The 19,623-nt window shown below is 37.9% G+C and overlaps 1 protein-coding gene across 1 annotated transcript in view; it reads right to left on the bottom strand.

Annotated features, from left to right (window-relative positions):
* Positions 1 to 2,480: 2,480 nt before the first annotated feature.
* Positions 2,481 to 19,623, bottom strand: part of Thegl (theg spermatid protein like) — a 49,634-nt gene continuing 32,491 nt past the window's right edge. Inside the window, exons 6-9 of the mRNA XM_015481767.2 lie at positions 16,723 to 16,837; positions 6,498 to 6,629; positions 4,037 to 4,212; positions 2,481 to 3,109 (exon numbers count right to left, since the gene is read on the bottom strand). Of these exons, the coding sequence (XP_015337253.1) occupies positions 2,995 to 3,109; positions 4,037 to 4,212; positions 6,498 to 6,629; positions 16,723 to 16,837 (538 nt within the window). The 3' untranslated portion in view covers positions 2,481 to 2,994. The remainder of the gene's footprint in view (positions 3,110 to 4,036; positions 4,213 to 6,497; positions 6,630 to 16,722; positions 16,838 to 19,623) is intronic.

Here is a 19,623-nt window from a genome sequence, read left to right as displayed (position 1 = left end):
TTGCACTAAGCATTCATCATCCAGCTTCTTGGCTTGTTCCTGATAAGAATTTTTCTTCTCCTTCCACTTGTCTCATGAATTGTCCACACTTTTGAATGGCAGCAGAGAACTGAACTCTTCTCAGTTATGGTGAAAGGGAGACATACTACAAATAGAGAATCCCTTTACAGATGTGAATTTCCATTTCAAAAGGATAACTTTCATGGTTTTCAGAGTTTCTCCTCTATCTGTATTCTCAAAATAATCAGCTCAGAACAAGCCTTATTAAATATGGTGGTGACATTTCGGTCTTCCACTGTGCAAGTCCAGGCCAGCGAGGAGGGGGAAGTAGACTCCAACCCAATCTCAAACTGGGGATTGAATTTAGGGATGTTCTACCACTGATCTATATCCCCAGCCTTTTTAGTTTTTCTTTAGAGACAGGTCTCCCTAAGTTGTTGAGGCTGGACTTAAAGTTGCAATCCTCCTATCTCAGGCTCTCCAGTGGCTGGGATTACAGGTGTGTACCACTGGGCTGCTAGCCTCCTTCTCCTCTTGATAAGAAGACTGTGGTTTTGTTCATACTATAGCTAGCACCACTGTTGCTGAAAATTCAGTCCTTTGTCCCCAATGCAAACCCATAACAAGGACATGGTTTTGAGAAAAGGGAACAATTTTTATTTAATTCATGCTTTATTATATACATCTCCTCATATAATCTTTATGCTACTGTGGTAGAAACTCACTTTATACATAAACTGAGGCACAGAGAATAGGAAATTTGTTGAAGATCACACACCTGGTAAATAACCTGTGGGAGATACAAACCCAGATCGTTCTGATCCCCCAAAAAGTTCAAAACTGCAAAGAGCATAAAGATATAACTCATCTAGTAGTAAAATAGGTTTTCAAGTAAAGTTTCTATTAGTCAGCTTTTTGTCTCTGTGACCAAAATATCAGACAAGAACAACTTTGAGGAGAAGTTTATTTGGGGCTCATGGTTTCAGAAGTTTACTCCATGGTGGGACTGACTCCCACCATGGCCTAAGGCAGGCAGATCATGGCGGAAGGCCATAGTGGAGGAAAGCCACTCACTTTATATAAGTCAGGAAGTACAGAGTAAGTGGCAGGAGCCAGGAAGAAAATACATAATTCCCAAGGCATTTCCCCAGTGACCCACCTCCTCCAGCCATACCCCACACCTGCCTAAATTTACCTCCCAGTTAATCAATTCAAATTATTAATCCATCATATGGATTAATCCATTAATTAGGTTACAACTCTCATAATCTAATATTTCACTTCCTGCATTAATACAGGAGGTTTTGGGGGACACCTCATATCCAAATCATAATAATTCCTTTTGACACAATTCTAGGTTTGTCCCATTAAAAGCTAGTTTAATTTATAAAATATGAAGTGTGAAGAGAAGAAAGTAAATAAAATAAAAACTATGAACTGATACAATTAGAGACTTTTTCGTGTCTGCCACTAAAAGCCGTATCTTGCTTTCTCTGCTATTTGTGGTAATCTACTCTGATCAAGAGTGAAGGAATAGGGCTGGGGTTGTGGCTCAGGGGAGGCGTGCTTGCCTAGCATGCATGGGGCACTGGGTTTGATTCTCAGCACCACATACAAATAAATAAATAAAGGTCCATCAACAACTAAAAAATATTTTTTAAAAAAAAGAGTGAAGGAATAGATTGGTGGTGGAGATGGGGTCATTTAAGGTAACCCATTTCCTAAGTATCAAGCTACAGATTATGAGAAGCATTTCAATTTTTAAAATATTTTTATTGTTTCTTTTTAGTTATATGTAACAGTAGAATCCATTTTGACATAATTATAGAAGCATGGGTTATATCTTATTCTAATTCAGACCCCAATACCTCTTCTTCCCCTTCTTTTTCACCTCCCTGTGCTCCCTTCACTCTATTGATCTTCCTGCCATAGTTACCTTTTTTAAAATTCATTTCTTGTGGATGTACATGATGTTGAGATTCACTGTGGTATATTCATAAATAGGAAAGTTGTGAGAGATTCCTTCCACTGTTCTTCCTTTTTCCCATCCCCACTCCCTTCTCTTCATTTCCCTTTGTCTAGTCCACTGAACTTCTACCCCACCACCCTTTATTGTGGGTTAGCTTTCACATATCGAGAAAATATTTGACCTTGAGTCTTTCAACTTAGTGTGATAGTCTCTAGCTCTATCCATTTACCAGCAAATGTCATAAAGTCCTTCTTCTTTATGGGCTATTATTCCATTGTGTTTATTTACCACATTTTCTTTATCCATTCATTTGTTGAAGGGCACCTAGGTTGGCTCCCTGGCTTAGCTATTGTGAATTCGGTGGCTATGAATATTGATATGGCTGCGTTGCTGTAGTAAAGCATTTCAAGTTATCTGAAAGGGCCTCATGTATTAGTGTTTTTTCTAGGTAATGAGGGAAGGTTGGCAAAGTAACATAAAGAATGATGTCAGTTGGGGCTGGGAATGTGGCTCAGTGGCAGAGTGCTTGCCTAGCATGTGTGAGGCACTGGGTTTGATTCTCAGCACTGCCTATAAATAAATGGATAAAATAAACATCCATCAACATCTTAAAAAAAAAAAAAGAACAATATCAATTCCCAGGACTTACCAGAGAAGGGACTAAGGCAGGATTGGCTACCAGGAACATGGAACTTGCCAGGAAGAAAACAAAGCCCTCTAAGGAAGTGTCTGGGATCGGCCACAGCAGTGAACAGTCATAATGCTCATGACAAAGTAGTAAGGATAGCAAGGCAGGCTGTCAGTCTCTTTTTATTACGTACTGAAGTCCCAAAAACCTTCTAAAGAAGAGATTACAGGCATTAGCAGCAATTGCTATTTCATGCTTACAGTGCTGTTCCCTGGAGGTCTCGTATTTGAGGGGCAGTTGGACAAGTCGTAAGTGGACAGTACCAGAGTAGAGAACCAAGTCCTCTAATACATGTGACAGATACGTAACTAGTGTCTACAGCGGTGACTCTCTATGTTTAGCGAACAACAGGTTCTGCCAACTCCTGGATCCTTGAAGAACATTGTGCTTTCAAAGCAGCCGGCTTGACTTTAAAGGCATTAGGATCGTAGAAGAGAATATGCATAGGAGCCCTGAAATGGGAGGAAAAGAAATCAGCCTGAAGAACTAGAGTTTCCCAAGCACCCACTATGTGTTAATCACTAGGACATCATCTCATTGAGATTTTCATGACCTCCACTTGCAGACAAGAAAAGGAAGGCTCAAAGAGGTTGTAAGAATGATCAATGGCCAAATCCAGATTTGCACATCTGTCAGATTCCAAAGACTTTGCTCTTTCCACAGAAAGTGAATTCTGGAAAATTTTTCAATAATTAGCAATGTTAAAATAAGCCAGACAGTCTCCTATAGTCATCTAGCAGTCTAGAAAAATATGTAATTCTTTTGTGGGTATGCTGGGGATCAAACCACAAGTGTTCTTTCTACCTTGAGCATCTCTAAGCAAATATATTTTTTCTTACACAAATTACAACAGTGCTCTGTTTCACAACTCATTTCAATGAACAATATACTTTGGATAAATATTTCATCTACATACTTACAGAGCTATCTTCTAAATCTAAGGTTCGGTGCCTAGTCCACTACCCTACTGGAATCTTTATATTTATTAGAATAAGACCATATATTTGTTACAATAAATGTAACTAGTGAGCTGGATGTGGTGGCACTGTAATCCCAGCCGCTCAGAAGGCTAAGGCAGGAGGATCTCAGGTTCAAAGCCAGCCTCAGCAAGTTAGTGAGGCCCTAAGTAACTCAGCAAGACCCTGTCAGTACATAAAAAAATATAAAAAAAGGGCTGGGGATGTAGCTCAGTTGTTAAGCAACCCTGGGTTCAATCCCTGGTACTAAAACGAACAAACAAAAAAAAAGTAACTAGTGAGATGTTATTGCAATTTTTAAAAATTTTGACAACTCTTTTCATTAACCTTATTAGATCAACCTTCTCCCGGTCCCCAGACACCCAACCTATCCTAGTCCACATTAGCCTTAAATGGGCATACCTTGAACTTGGATTAGCTAGTTCCTGAATTCTAGCAGATATCTGAGAATGGGTAGCAGCATGAGACACTGGCCACTGGGCATCACGGGCAGGTAGGTAATCTTGATGGACAGGCTTGAATTTAGCTAGATCTAGCGTTCGGGAGCTAGGTATGGCGAACATGGCTGCTGGGGATACCTGTAGGGGAAACAAAGAGACACAAAAATACATCCCAGCTTTCACCATATCTCCCTATCTCGACCGCTGGCTCCTGTCCCTCTCCTGGATTGCTGCACAGACTCCTGACAGGCGTCCTACTTCCATCCTGGCCTGTGCGATCCAGCCTCCCCATGAGAGTTACCAGGGAATGAACAAGTAGATAGTGTGTTCCCTGAGACAGATCGAGTTCTAAGTGATTTGCCCATGTCACTCTCACTTCATCACTATGACAACCCCATGAGGTAAGCACTTTTTATTTTAATTTATTTATTTATTTGTACTGGGGATTGAACTCAGGGGCACTTGACCCCTGAGCCACATCCCCCGCCCTGTTCTGTATTTTATTTAGAGACAGGGTCTCACTGAGTTGCTTAGTACCTTGCTTTTGCTGAGGCTGGCTTAGAACTTAAGATCCTCCTGTCTCAGCCTCCCAAGCCCCTGGGATTATGGGCATGTGCCACCGCACCAGGTGAGGTAAGCCCTTTCTAAAGCCCAATCAGAACCTGGCACTCCAGGCTTGAAACCCTTCCTGTAGCTGCCCATTTTGCTAACATAGCTTCTTCCTGTGCCTAAGAGGCCCTATAGGATTGGGCTACCTGCCACTCCTCTGATCTTATCTGTTCCCTTCCCCACTGGGTCACTATGACCCTGGTCACAGGAGGCCCCTCTGGTCCAGCTTCTTCTGCTCATGACCTTTATAGCTGCTAATTCTGCTTGAAAACCTCTTTCCGCAGTCTTGGCTTGACTGCCTCTTCCTCTTCCAAGTGTCTGGACTCAAACATCAAGTCCTCACAGGGGGCTTGCTGACCAGCCAAAATAAACCAGCCTCTCCAATGAAGCGCCTCTGTGGTTCCCGTCTACTCTCCTGGCTAGCACTTATCCACACCGGAACCAGCTTGTATAGTACTGTTTATTGCCTGCTTCTCCCCAACAGAATAGAAGCCCCTGGAGGGGATGCGCTTGTTGGGCAATAACTAGAACAGGCTCTGGCTTGTAATTGGTGCTGATAATATGTCAACCGACAGTCCCCCTTTGATCTTCTGCTGGATTGCCTTTCTATTATGTGGCCTTATCGGTAAAATAAGAATGACATGTAGCTACCGTTCTCTCTGTTAAGTGTTCATCCTAAACTTCTCAGCAACCCTGAAAGTATTCTGAGTTGCATGAGGCCAGTTAGTTCTGGATTCTAACAGTATGATTTTTCACAGCAGTATCCCCCCTGTTTTAAAAACTTGTTGTAAAACAAAAAACTCAAACAATTCTAGCAATAAAGGAAAGATATCTATCATTCCCATTTCCTTACAAAAAAAATAGCATTAAGTCATATTCCTGCAAATTCAAGACACTCTCCCAAGAGTTTTTGGTTCCCAGAATGGTTTTCCTTGTTAAATCCTGAGGTTTCCAGAGAGAGGGTAGACCTGGTCCTACCTCTTTCGGCAACATGATATATAATAAAAACCCAGCTGAGATAGGGCACCAAGTTGGCACTGCAATTAAAGAAGGGAAATGTCAAGGAGGAAGAAGAGGGAAGCCATGGGTGCGCCAGGCTCCAGGCTGAGCACTTGCCTTCGGTGCTACTATGTCACAGCTGACTTCTAAGTAGGAGGTCAAACACCTGCCATTCCCTTGCTCACCTGCTCCACCCAACTCCAAGTTCACCCCAGATTGAGGGCTTGGGCATGTGCTCTTCCCTACATTGGAACATTCTTCCCCCAGATCTTCACTCAACTGACCCCTTCTCCCTCCTCAGGGTTGGCCCGAACTTTTATTCCTTAGAGTGGCATCACCAACTACCACATGCCAAGTAAATTATTCCCCCCACCACCACCACAGTCACTCACTTCCTATTTCATTTTCTCCATAGCATTTATCACTACCTGGCATTGTCTTATCTTTTTACTTATTTATTGCCCCCCCCCCCATTAGCTGCATTTGTTCCCTGGGAAGAGTACTTGGCGCACAGTACACCTTCGAATACTGAATGACCAAGGCTCAGGAAGGCTGCCTCGACATCATAAAGCTAGCATCGGTGAGGTGGGAATTTGAACCCAGCTCCTGCTGACTCCAAAGCCATGCTCTTTGCCCTCAACTCCTCTGCCTCCCTCTATATCATGTCGCTAGGTTTTCCTTCCTGCCACAGAACACTCTTCCAAGATTCTTTCTTTCAATGATTTTGGGCTATGTCCTGTAGGGGGAGGAGGGAACACCTTAGGAGCAACCAGAAAGAGAGCAGAAGGATGGCAAGACAGGCAGTGGTGGCTTACAGGTCGGATGGGCATTTCGCTTCTTTGTCTCTCATAGCACAGACCATCTAACTTGATCTTTGGGTGGGCAAGGTCTATAGTTCTCGGAGTTGCAATAGCACCCAGGGTAGAAACTGAAATCTTAGTTTCAACCTAGAGGAAAAAAATAAAACAGTACCTATAAGTATTCAATAACAAACACCATCTAGTTCCAAGATTAAAGAGTATTATCTGATCTCTGGTCCAGGCTTCCCAATAACCAGCAGAAATGATGAGAATCTTATAATAACCCCTGGTCACATCTGGAAGGATCAATTTCTCAAACTATATAGATTCCAAACCAACTTTTTAGGAACTTACCTGTTAGACTACAGAGATAGAGGACATAGCAAACAATGTTACATATCGACTCAGAAATAAATGATAGCATTGATTTGTAGACTGATAAACTCAGGGAAAATTCAACCCTAACACAGAAGAATGCTTTACCAGATAGATTCTGCTTTGTTCTTGATGATTTTTGCCCTTTGGAAACTGGGACTCATATTATCACTGTGCCAAAGGGAATTTAAGTGGCTGTCTTCTAATTGGGATAAATAACAACAACAACAAAAAAAATAGCCAACAGAATAATGAAGCCAATAAGAATAATGGAGAACTATATACCTGCATTGGACCCCCCCCCAAATCATTCCTCATTTTCTTGATTATGAAAATTAGATCAAATTACATGGTCCTCTATTTAAATTACTTGTATTTAAGTAACTTCTTATATAAGATTTTGAAAGGGAATATAATCAACAACTGGAAATAAAATGAGTCTTCAACCATGGGTAGAAAAATATGATATACATAAAGTATTTTCTGAATTCTTTCTTGTGTTATTTAAATGATGATGATGATGACACTGACACTGACAGTTTCACATGTAATTAGTTTATTTCTATCCTGGAGTATCAATTTTTATTTCTATTTCACTAATGGAGTAACCAAGGTACTTGAGATTCAGTAGTTGAAGTTTACATAGTTAGTAAGCGGCAGGTCTGGAATTCTAACCAAAGGTCTTGCATGTTGGTACAACACCATGAAGGACTGATTAAACATTTAAGCATTTCCTATGAATAAAGCTTTTGTCTCCTATCAGGCTCTGGCAAATTGAAGAAGTATATGGCAACCATTGCCTTCAATTAAGCCTTCCAATCAAAAAGGAAATAAAACAATCAATCATTAATCCAATTCATTAACAAATATTTCTTAATCAAGTATATTATGTAATGCATAATAAATAATAGTAAAATACAGTTTTTTTCCTTAATGTAATTTTCACCTTATAAAGAACCATAGACCTATAGGCAAATAATTAAGATTATTTGGTGCTCAAAAGAGAAGGGAAAAAAATCAAAAGATATCAGATGAAAGGTGGGAAAAAATCAGGAAGGATGCTCTTTTTTTTGGCAGAGGTGGGTATCAGGGATTGAACTCAGGGGCACTCAACCACTGAGCCACATCCCCAGCCCTATTTTGTATTTTATTTAGAGACAGGGTCTCACTGAGTTGCTTAGCGCCTCACTTTTGCTGAGGCTGGCTTTGAACTTGCCATCCTCCTGCCTCAGCCTCTGGGATTACAGGCATGTGCCACCACCCAGCAAGGACTTTTTTTCAGGGATAAAGAGTCATTGGATTGGACCTTGAAGGAAGGATCAGATTTTGACAAATGGAGGAGGAAACATGAGGGAAATGAAGGAAGGGGGTCTGAGAACATTGGTGGTTGAGAATGGGGCAGGCTATGCAGGGAGATCAGGCTTGTAGATACACTTGAAACCAGGTGAGGAGGGTGGGAGGGCATCTTCACAACCAGGGAAGAACCAAGGAGCCTTCACTAGAGAAGAAACAAGATCAGAGCTGGAGACTACCCTGCAGCAATGAATGAGAAAGACACGCAGGGCCACAGGAAGCAGGGAGGCAAGGAACGATAGGGGCTCAAAGAAGAGAACCAAACACCTTTTCCCATTCTGAAATGGTGTTGGGGTGGGTACTGGGGGTTTAGTCCAGGGGCACTGTACCATTGAGCTATATCCTCAGCCCCCACCCCTTTTTTTCTCAAGACAGGGTTTTGCTAAGTTGCTTAGGCTGGCCTCCTGCTTTCAATCCTCCTGCCTCAGTCTTCCAAGTCACTGGGATGATAGCTGTATGCCCAACAAAAGTGCTTAAGCATAAAACATAACACAAAATTTCCCATGAAACACCATGTAGGTTAAGAAATCAAACATTGACCCAGGTACGGCGGTGTGCACACTTGTGATCCTGGTGACTCAGGAGGCTGAGGTAGGAGGACTGCAAGTTTGAAGCCAGTCTCAGCCACAACCAGCTCTTAAAATAGTTTTTGAAGTTACAATAATTTAAACAAAACGATACCTGCATAATAATAGATCAATGTAACTAGAAATATAAGCGAATTACAGTGGCTTTCAACTTTTCTTTTAACCTAGTAATATCCTATGCTTGTATAATTTTGTCAAAATGAAATTCCACTGTCATGTATAACTAAGAAAAACCAATAAAATAAAACTCTTTTAAAAAGTAAATGAGAGCTTCCAAATATGAAAACAGTTTTTAAAAATTATTCCATCTAAAACGAACAAGAGGGGCATGGGTTTTGCTTGGTTGAAAAGCCCTTCCCTAGCAGGAGGCCCTGGGTTCAATTCCCAGCACTGACAATAAATGAATAACAATAATAAACACATTACATGTTGATAAACAGACACTTATGACATAACTCTTTTTCAAAATAAAAAACAGTGAGCAGAATCATGTTTTGCATTTTTGCAAATACCTTTAATATCTGCCTGAAGAAGATGCTTTTTATTTTGTTTGTTTTTCAGTACTGGGGGATTGAACCCAGGTCTTCGTGCTGGTTAGGCAAGCACTCTACCACTAGCTACATCCCCTGCCCTTTTAAGACAGGGTCTTGCTAAGTTGCCCAGGTTGGCCTTGAACTTGCTGGGAACACAAGTGCATGCTACCATACCCAGCCATACAGCCCTTTTAATAGCCAGATCTTTTATTATTTGGTAAAATTTCTGGTTTGAAAAACACTAAAAGCAACGATGTATAGAAGTCCCCACATTAACAAAGTAAACGGCGGACAAAAATCGTAGTTGTCCCCTCAATAGATCTGGAAAAACATTTGGGGAAATTCAATTCTAATGTTTTTAACATTAGAATTTAAAGAAGGAAAACAAAAAACTCTTTGGGAAAACTCAGAGTAGAAGAGAATTTGTCCAACTTAACAAAGGGAATCGACAAAACCTGAAGCTAGCATCATGTTTTATGGTAAATATTGAACACTTCTTCACTAAGATGAGGAACAAGGTAAGAATTCCCACACTCACCAGTCTGTGTCCCATGAACTAGACTCCTAGCCAATACAAAAGGCAAGAAAAATTATTAAAAGTCCCTTGGATTAGAAAAAAATTATTCACAGATAATATGATTTTATACATATATAGAGAGAAAATCCAAAGGAATCTATAAAAAAAATAGATTATGAGAATTTAACAAGGTCATAAAGTCAACATACTATCAATAAACAATTGGAAAATTAAATCAAAGAAATCAAAGATACCACTTACGGATATCATCAAAAACATAAAATACTAAGACAGATAGGGTGGTGTGTACCTATAGTCAGAGCTACTTGGGCTGCTGAGGCAGGAGGAAGACTTGGGTACACAAACTGGAGCCCAACCAGGGCAACACGGTGATACCCCATAATAATAAAACAAACAAAAAACCTCAATTAAAACAAACAAAAAACCCCATAGAAGAAGAGGGAAAAAATAACAAAAGATGTGTAAGAACTCTACATTGAGAACTACAAAACATAATTGAAAGAATTAAAGATGCTCTAAATAAATAGGGAAGATATAAAATGTTTATGGATTAGAATACTTACTATTACTACGATGTAAATCTTTTTAGATTATTTTACATATTCAATGCAATCTTACTCAAAATTCCCACCAAACGTTTATTTGTATCTATTTTTGTTTTATTATTTATTTATTTATTTATTTTTGGTACTAGAGATTTAACCCAGGGGTACTTTACCACTGAGCTACATCCCCAGCCCTTTTTGGGTTTTTTTTGTTTTTTTTGTTTTGTTTTGTTTTTTGTTTTTGAGACAGGGTCTCACTAAGCTGCTGAGGGCCTCACTAAGTTGCTAAGAATGGTCTCAAAATTGGGATCCTCCTGCCTCAGGCTCCTGAGTTGTTGAAATTATAGGTGTGAGACACAGTGAAGAGCTACAAAGCACTTTTATAGAAACTAACAAGGTGATTGCAAAGTTTATGTGAAAATGAATAAGACCTAGAAAGCCAAAAATACATTGATAAAAGAGAACAAAGGGGAGGACTTATAGTACCTTATTTTCAAAACTATTTTAAAACTACAATAATCAAGAGAGTAAGGCATTGGTGTAAGGAAAACAATAAGCAATTAGGACAGATTCGGGAGTCCAGAAATAGGTTCAAAGTAATTCAATTAGAAAAAGAAATTCATCCTATTGTAGTTGAAAAACTGAATATCCATATGGGAGGCGCCTTAACCTGAACTTCACATATGCCAGAAAAAAGTAATTCCAAGTGGATCATATACATAAAAACACAAAAGTAAAAATAATAAGGCTTCTATAGGAAAACATAGAGCACCTTCATGAGCTTACAGTGAACGAATACTTCTTAGCCAGGACACCATTAACTGTAAAAGTAAAGATCGACAAATTTAACTTTATCAAATTTGGAAACATTTTTTATAATCAAATGATACCTTTAATAAAATTAATAGGTTTAGCTGTAAACAGAGAGAAGATATTTACAAAATCATAACCCTGAGGAAAAGACACATATTCAAAAATAAATAAAATTTGAAAACATCAATAAAGAGGAAACACTACAACCTAATTTTTTTAAGTTTAATAAGACAGACAACTCCTTTCAAACACAAATTATTGCGAGGTGGAAAAATCCTGAAGAATGTAAAAACCCCAAACCAAACCAAACAAAAATACAACTACACTCAAGGACAGAAGAAGCTACAAATGCCAAGAAGCACATGGCAAATGCTGAACATGCATATTTGACCTGGAAATGCAATTTAAAATCACTATGAGACACGACTATCTCGCTTTAAAATGTCTAAAACTTCTAAGAAGGGACAATGGCAAATGCTGGCAAATCTGAAGCATCTGGACCCCTCATACATAGATGGAAATGAAGGGCTGTGGCTCAGCTGTGGAGTGCTTGCCTAGCATGCATTAGGCCCTGAGTTTGATTCCCAGAGGAGGGAAGAAAAAGAACAAAAATGATACATTCACCTGCAAAATAAGAGTTTCTTATAAAGCTAAATCTACACTTACCCTATGACTCAACAATTCTACTGCTATGTATTTACCCTAAATAAATAAAACCATGTTCAAAACTGTATTCTTTTTTTCTTTTCTTTTTGGATCAGGGATTGAATTTAGGGGCACTTGACCACTGAGCCACACCCCCAGTCCTATTTTGTATTTTATTCAGAGTCAGGGTCTCACTGAGTTGCTTAGCACCTCGCCATTGCTGAGGCTGGCTTTGAACTCACGATCCTCCTGCCTCAGCCTCCCAGGCCACTGGGATTACAGGCATGCGCCATCACGCCCAGCACAACTGTATTTATAATAGCCCATTTGGAAATATCCCAAATGTCCATCAAAGGAATGAAAAAAAATTATAATGTAGTTTTACAATGGAATAATCCTTAATAAAAAGGAACACAATGTATTGATACACTCAATAGTATGCATGAACCTCAAAAACACTGTGTTGATTGAGCAAAAAAAGCCAGATACTAAAGAGTATATATTGTATGATTTCATTTAAATCAAGTTCAAGAGCAGCCAAAGCTAGTCTGTGCTGATAGGAATCTGAATGGTAGTTGCCTTTAGGGAAAGGGTTAGATTAGGAATTGACTGGAAATAGAAAGAAACTTTCTGGAACTGTGGATATGTTTTGTATCTTGATTGGAGTAGTTATTGAATAGACATATGCATTTGTTAAGAGCTTATTAAACTACACACTTAAGATGTGTGTTTTATATAAATTAAAATTCAATAATTTTAAATTATAAGTGAGGAGAAAGTATTTGTACCATATATAACAGATGAAGATAATTATCCCTAATATGTAAAGAACTTTATAAATCAATGAAAAAATATAGGCCAGTAGAAAAATAATTAAAATCATGAAGTGATGAGTTTTTCAGAAAAAAAATATGCATGGTAAATAGTTCATTAACTATTTGACTTTGTTATTATCAGAGAAATTTAAAGATATACTGTTTTACTACCAATTAACATTTTGCAAAAGAAGTAGTATTTCATATTGGTTGGTGCAAAGGAAAGGCAGCCAAAGAATGCAAGCAAATATGCAAATCAAAGTTACTTTTGGGGACCATGTTTTGGAATCTTACACACATCGCCTCAAAATGTTCATGCACTTTCTCAACCCAGCGATTTTAGTTCTAGAATTTTTATTCTAGGAAAACAGAGACTGAGGAAGATGGGTGGGGGAGGGGGTATGAGTACAATGACCTTATGAATCAGGACAGCAAGTGAGACAGAGCCAAGCAGGAGAGCCAGAGTTCAAGTGCTTTGTACTCAAAGGTATCTAGGTATCTGCCAGATAGAAAATAAGAGTCTGAAGAGTCCAAAGTCTCTCAAAAGTTAAAGATGTTTAAAATCCAAAACAGGTCGATGTGTCTGGGTAGGAGCTGCAGACATTGGTTAAATAGAGAATCACTGATACGGGCTAAGTGAGCCATGAGAGTGATCCACTTTTAAGTTGGATTTGATTTGGCTGGGTGGGTTTTTGTTGGTTTTGCAGTACCGGGATTGAGCACAAGGTGAGTCTCGACCATTGAGCTCAGTCCATTTTTAAGTTGTGCGGGCTCCAAAAACTGTACTATAAAAAGGGAATTCAATAGGACTAGCCATTGACAGAGAACGACTTCCTGTAGTTCATCCTTCCAAGGTCTCTGGTGGCAAGTAACCTCAGGCACCTGTGAGAGTACCTTGACTTCCTTTATGAGCATGTCTTATTATTATTAAACTTGAGGAAGAGTAATGATTAACTATTAAAAAAAAAAACCTTAAGAGGATCAAATCATTAACTTAACATTTTGTTAAGAATAAGTATGTGCAAGAGATGATGAAACTTGAACCTAGATCATAGATAGGGTGGATATAGTATATCGTACCAATGTTAAATTTCCTGATTTTGATAATACTATTATTCTGTGGTTAGATAATACAATGTCCTTGTTTTTAGGAAATTAACATTGAAATATTTAGGGAAACTTGGATATAACATTTATAAAGACCAGCTGTAGCTTGTCTCAAAAATAATTCAAGGGAAAATTATTCACACACACTTGCATACAATACACATGGAAGAGGGAGAATGATAAAGGAAAGGGAATGAAATGTGAATTTTTACAAATTTTCAATAAGTTTAAAATTATTACAATGAAACTATATGTATATTAGAATAAAAAGTATATTCATGTTAAAGAGAGTGAAAAATTTACAATGGCCATTAGAAATGTATAACTGATTAATCAAATTAGAATTATGACATTAAATTAAAATCTTAGCTTTCTGTCCATTCTTACAATATTTAAAAAAAAAAAAAACCTTTAGTTCCCCCATGTTTATAAACTTAACATGTTAAATTTTAAAGTAATGTTTTAGTATTTCAGAAGATTTTGTTTGCTAGTGTAGATGGGTGAAGTAAAGTACCTGAACATAAATCAAATGTAATATATTGATAAATGTAGTTTAAATTGTTTGAAGGTATTTTATTAACTAGGTTTGTTAATACAACCAAACATGGTTTGGGACTCTTAAAATTAATTATTAAAACTGCTTGAATTATAAATATAATAAAACCTGTAAGCAAAACTTGAAAGTCTAAGAAATTTTGACTTTTTTAATATTTATTTTTTAGTTGTAGTTGGGCATAATATCTTTATTTTATTTACTTATTTTTATGTAGTGCTGGGGATCGAACCCAGGGCCTCACACGTAGGTGCTAAGCAAGTGCTCTGCCACTGAGCCACAACCCCAGCCCCGAAATTTTGATTTTTAAATTTGAAATTTTAAACATGAGACTATTAACTCGTAATCTGCTCAAGGATACCAAAATACTCACATCATTGGGTGTGGCAGGGTTTTTTAAGCACCTATAAATTCTTTCATACTTCTCTCATTGGGAGGTAGGGTTCGCATGCCCGCCCCCTTGAATCCAACCAGACCACACTTACCTGCATCAATCAACAGAGTATAATTGTGGTGACTTGTGACTTCCAAAGGCAAGTCACCAGAAGCTATGTAGCTGCCTCCTATTCTCTAGGAATGCTCATCCTCAGGGCACTCCATTTTAGGATACTCCCCAGAGCATGGCTGCCAAGCTGACAGAGGTCTTTGCCCACATGGAGAGGGCTTGGGAAGGTGTACACATTACCAACTGAGTCTAGCCTCAAGTCATTTCCAGCTAGACGTCACACATAGGTGCTGTTATAGATTTTTTTTTTTTTGAATGTTGAATGTCCGTGCCTCTCCAAAATTCATATGTTGAAGCCCTAGTGTGTTGAAATTTAGCAGGGGGGTCTTTGGAAAGTAATTAGGGTAAGATGAGGTCATGAGCAGGGAACTCCCCATAATGGGATTAGTGTTCTTATTAAAAAGAGAGAGAGAGACCAGAGTGCTCTCTATCCCTCTACCTCCATACCCCTCCACCCCCAGCCACACACCCCAATTTTCAAAGTGGTCATGTGAGCACACAGCAGGATGACAGCCATCTGCAAGCTAGAACAGAATCTGCTGGCATTTTGGGCTTCCCGACCCCCAGAACTGTGAGAAATAAATATTTTCTGTTTAAGTACCCAGGCTGGGGTATTAGGTTGTAGCACCTCAAACTGACGAAAACACGAAGGAGCCTCCAGATGATGCCAGCCCCTTACTACTTCAGACACCTAAGCTTTCCAGCTGAGACCTCACACATCTTAGAGCTTGGACAAACATTACTTATTTTCCTGTCAGAATTTCTGACTCATAAAATCCTTGAGCATAATAAAATTATTGCTGTTTTACGCCACTAAGTTTAGGGTGTTTTGGTATGAAGCAACCACCAGGTCAGGTTATTACCAAAGGAAAGATTCTCTATATGGGTTCAAGATTATCTAGAAATTGTTTTCTGAGCTGATTAGATTTAAAGGCATTAATGAGCTCATTATTTATTATAAACAATAACTATAATAATAATAATAATAACAACAGCCCACTACTACCAGCGGTCTTTAAAATAAAAATCCCACTGGCAGCTCATGGCATGCAGTAGCAAAATAGAAAGACAGGCTTTGGGTGATCAACATTGCTATCAAAGGACACTGTAGTGATATCAAGAAGTACAATGGGGTTGGCTGACTGTTTGTAAGTGCACTTGAGAACTGGAGAAAAGAAACCATCCACACAAGTCTTTGAATTCCTAACTGAAAGTTCTGATAAGGGAACAGAAAGCCTCTGTCTTCCATAAAAAAATAAAAATCCTTTTATTCTATTGTCAGAGGGCTGAAAATTCTGAAAAGCAAAATCTAATTCTGTGCGTGGGTGAGTTAAAATGAAAGTATTGCACAGACCTTTATGTTAAAGTTGGGGCAATGATTGGGAGGGACTAGAACCTTGAAAATTGAAACGGGGACATATGGGTGGTTCCCAAAGAAGCTGGAGACTTTAAGCCCCTAAATGCGCTAAAGCTTCCTTACTAGAATCAGCCCTTCCACCCCTGAAGAGGTTAGACTTCCCTGGCTCAGACATCTCCCAGGGAGCCACAGACCTGTCTCTACTACCTTTCTTTGCTTCTATATCAATTACCAGGACCAAATCCCAGATGCCATCCAGGCCTTCCATAGACTTTTTCCCCCCACATTGCTTAATGCTTAATCTGTATAAGAAACCATTTATTCTATATCACTCATGGTTCTGCTTCTCTAATCCACTCCTGACCAATTCGTTGAGCATAGGAGAGTTAGTCAGAAAAGTCCATTTCATGAGAGGAGAAGTACAAAGGAAGAAAAAAAAATAGGCACCTAGACATAAGAGAGTACCATGTTGTAAAGTCAATTAAGAACTGGTTCTTTCACATGGGTCACTTACTTCTTTTGGAGGAACATAGTTAGGATCTATGCCTTTGGCAATTGACAGTCGTAAAATCCGGGGAGAAGGATCAGGTATTTGAAAAGAACTTCTTACTACATTATCATTGGTGGACCTATATGCAAATGGAAATATAAAATGTCATATCTATTGAATATGGGGACAATAATTGAATTTGTCATTGCTATAATCAACTTCCAGTCAATGATACATACTGTTTCCATCTTAGGAACACCTTTTCCCATAATCATAGTGCTCTTTCAGATTAGTGTTTCTCAAAATTTCTTTACTATAATCCACAATAAGTAGTATATTTTATCTTGTGATATAGTATGTACATGTGGATTTGTGTATATAAAACAAAATCTGAATCTCTGGTATGATATTAAATAGAAATGGTGAAAACTCACAATCTTGTATTGTTCTGATCTTAGGGAGAAAGTATTTCACCATCAATTGTATTTGTTGAGGCGTTTTTACATATGTCCTTTATCAAATTAAGTATATTCCCTTCTATTCCTAGTTTATTGAGCATTTTTATTATGAAAGTGTGTTAAATGTTGTCAAATGCTTCTTCTTGGTGTACTGAGATGATCATGTAGATTTTTTTTCTTCTACCAATTCAGTGTATTACATTTATTTTATTGATTTTATCATTTTGAACCCAACGTATTATTCTTACATTTCTGGGATAAAACAATCTTAAGAAGCACAATTTTTTTATACCTTTATTTTATTTATTTACTTACTTATTTATTTATTTTTATGTGGTAAAAAAACCCAGGGCCTTGCATGTGCTAGGCGAGCACTCTACCACTGAGCACAACCCCAGCCCAAGAAGTACAATATTTTTATATATTATTGGATTTGATTTTTTAATATTTTAATGTGAATTGTTGCATGAACATTTGGATTTGATTTGCAGTTTTGGTTTTGTGGTTTTGGTGTGGATCTCTGCATATATATTCACAAGAGATATTATGTTTAAAATATATAATGGGGACTGGGGCTGGGACTCAGCAGTAGAATGCTTGCCTAGCATGTTAGACACTGGGTTCAATCCTCAGCACCACATAAAAATTAATAAAATAAAGGTATAGTGTTCATCTACAATTAAAAAATATATACTTAAAAATATATAATAGTCTTTTCTGGTTTTGTATGAGGATGATACAAATATAATAGAATGAGTTAGGAAGTGTCTTACTTTTGGGAATGAACTGATGAGTATGTTAATTCTTCTCAAACATGTAATAGAATTCACCAATAATTCATTTGCATGTAATGAAATTACTAGTCCTGGGTGATTCTTTGCAGGGAGGATTTTTGAAAACTATTAATTTGATTTCCTTTACTGTTGATGGGTCTGTTGAGATTTCCTATTTTTTCTTGAGTCGTTTTCAGTAGTTTGTCTTTCTAGGAATATGTCCATTTCATCTAGACTATCTAATTTGTTAGCCTTGTAATTGTTCCTAGTAATCCCTTATAATCTTTTAATTTCTATAACATCAGAAGTAATAACTCCTTGTATATGACCCCTTAGAAAGGTTTCTTATTTTTCCCCCTGATTTTACTAACTTCAGTCTTCTTTTTGTCTTGATTAAACTAGCCAAAGACTTGTCAATGTTGTCAATTCCCAAAGAATCAACTTTTAGGGGGTTGTCATTTTTCTCATTTTCTAATCACTATTTCATTGATTTCCACTCAATCTTTATTATTTCCTTACTTCTTTATGTTTAGAGTAAGTTTGCTTTTCTTTCTAATTTCTTAAGGTGAAGTTATGATTTGAGATCTTTTTATACTTCTTATGAATATACGTACATACAGAGATCCATACCAAAACATCAGCAAACTAAATTCAAATGTACATGCAAGATTGACATCAAAATACTAACAAACCAAATCCATTAAAATATAAAAATACTATGCTTCCTGACCAAGTCTGTTTATCCTCCACCCCTCTTTGTGCTCTTCTAAAATACACTGTATGTCTATCAACACAGGACTATACTATTGTTTTATGCAGCTGCCCTTCAATCATGCAGGAGAATAAAGAATTATAAACAAAAAGTACATTATATTGTCTTTTATATTTAATGAAATTTATTTATTGACACTTCTTATGTAAATTCAAGTTATTATCTAGTGTCTGAAAAGACACTTGAGGGACTCTAATATTTCTTATATAGCAAGTCTTCTGGTAATTAAGTCTCAATTAAGTTTTTATCTTGAAATAACTTCATTTCTCTCTCTCTCTCTCTCTCTCTTTTTTTTTTTTTTTGTGTGTGTATGTGTCGGGATACTGGGGATTGAACTAAAAGCACTCAACCACTGAACCACATCCCAAGTCCTTTTGTATTTTGTTTAGAGACAGGGTCTTAACTGAGTTACTTAGAGCCACGCTAAGTTGCTGAGGCTGACTTTGAACTTGCGATCCCCCTGCCTCAGCCTTCTGACCTTCATTTTCTTTTAAATATATTTTTTAGTTGTAGATAGATCTCAAATCATAACTTTACCTTCTTCCTATTCTTCCTCTTTTAGACACAAAACTTTTGCTTTATTTATTTATTTTTATGCTGTGCTGAGGATCGAACCTGGTACCTCACATGTAGGCAAACGCTCTACCACTGAGCTAAAACCTCACCCCTGTCCTTCACTTTTGAAGGATAGTTTTGCTAGATAGACGATCTTGGCTGGTAGTCTTTTTCTTTCACTGCTCTATGTCACTCACTGCCTTCTAATCACCATGATTTCTGACGAGAATTCATTCATGAACCTTATTGTAGATCCTTTGTATGTGATGAGTGGCTTCTCTCTGGCTGCTTTCAAGACTCTTTTTTTCCTTGCTGTTGAGTTTGCTGATGATGTGGCAAGCTGTGACTCTCTGAGTTTTTCCTCTTT

This window comes from Marmota marmota, unplaced genomic scaffold (genome assembly GCF_001458135.2).
Source record: "Marmota marmota marmota unplaced genomic scaffold, marMar, whole genome shotgun sequence".
Classification (NCBI taxonomy): Eukaryota; Metazoa; Chordata; class Mammalia; order Rodentia; family Sciuridae; genus Marmota; species Marmota marmota.
The sequence above is the reverse complement of the archived record's forward strand: the minus strand, read 5'-3'. Positions and strand labels throughout refer to the sequence as shown.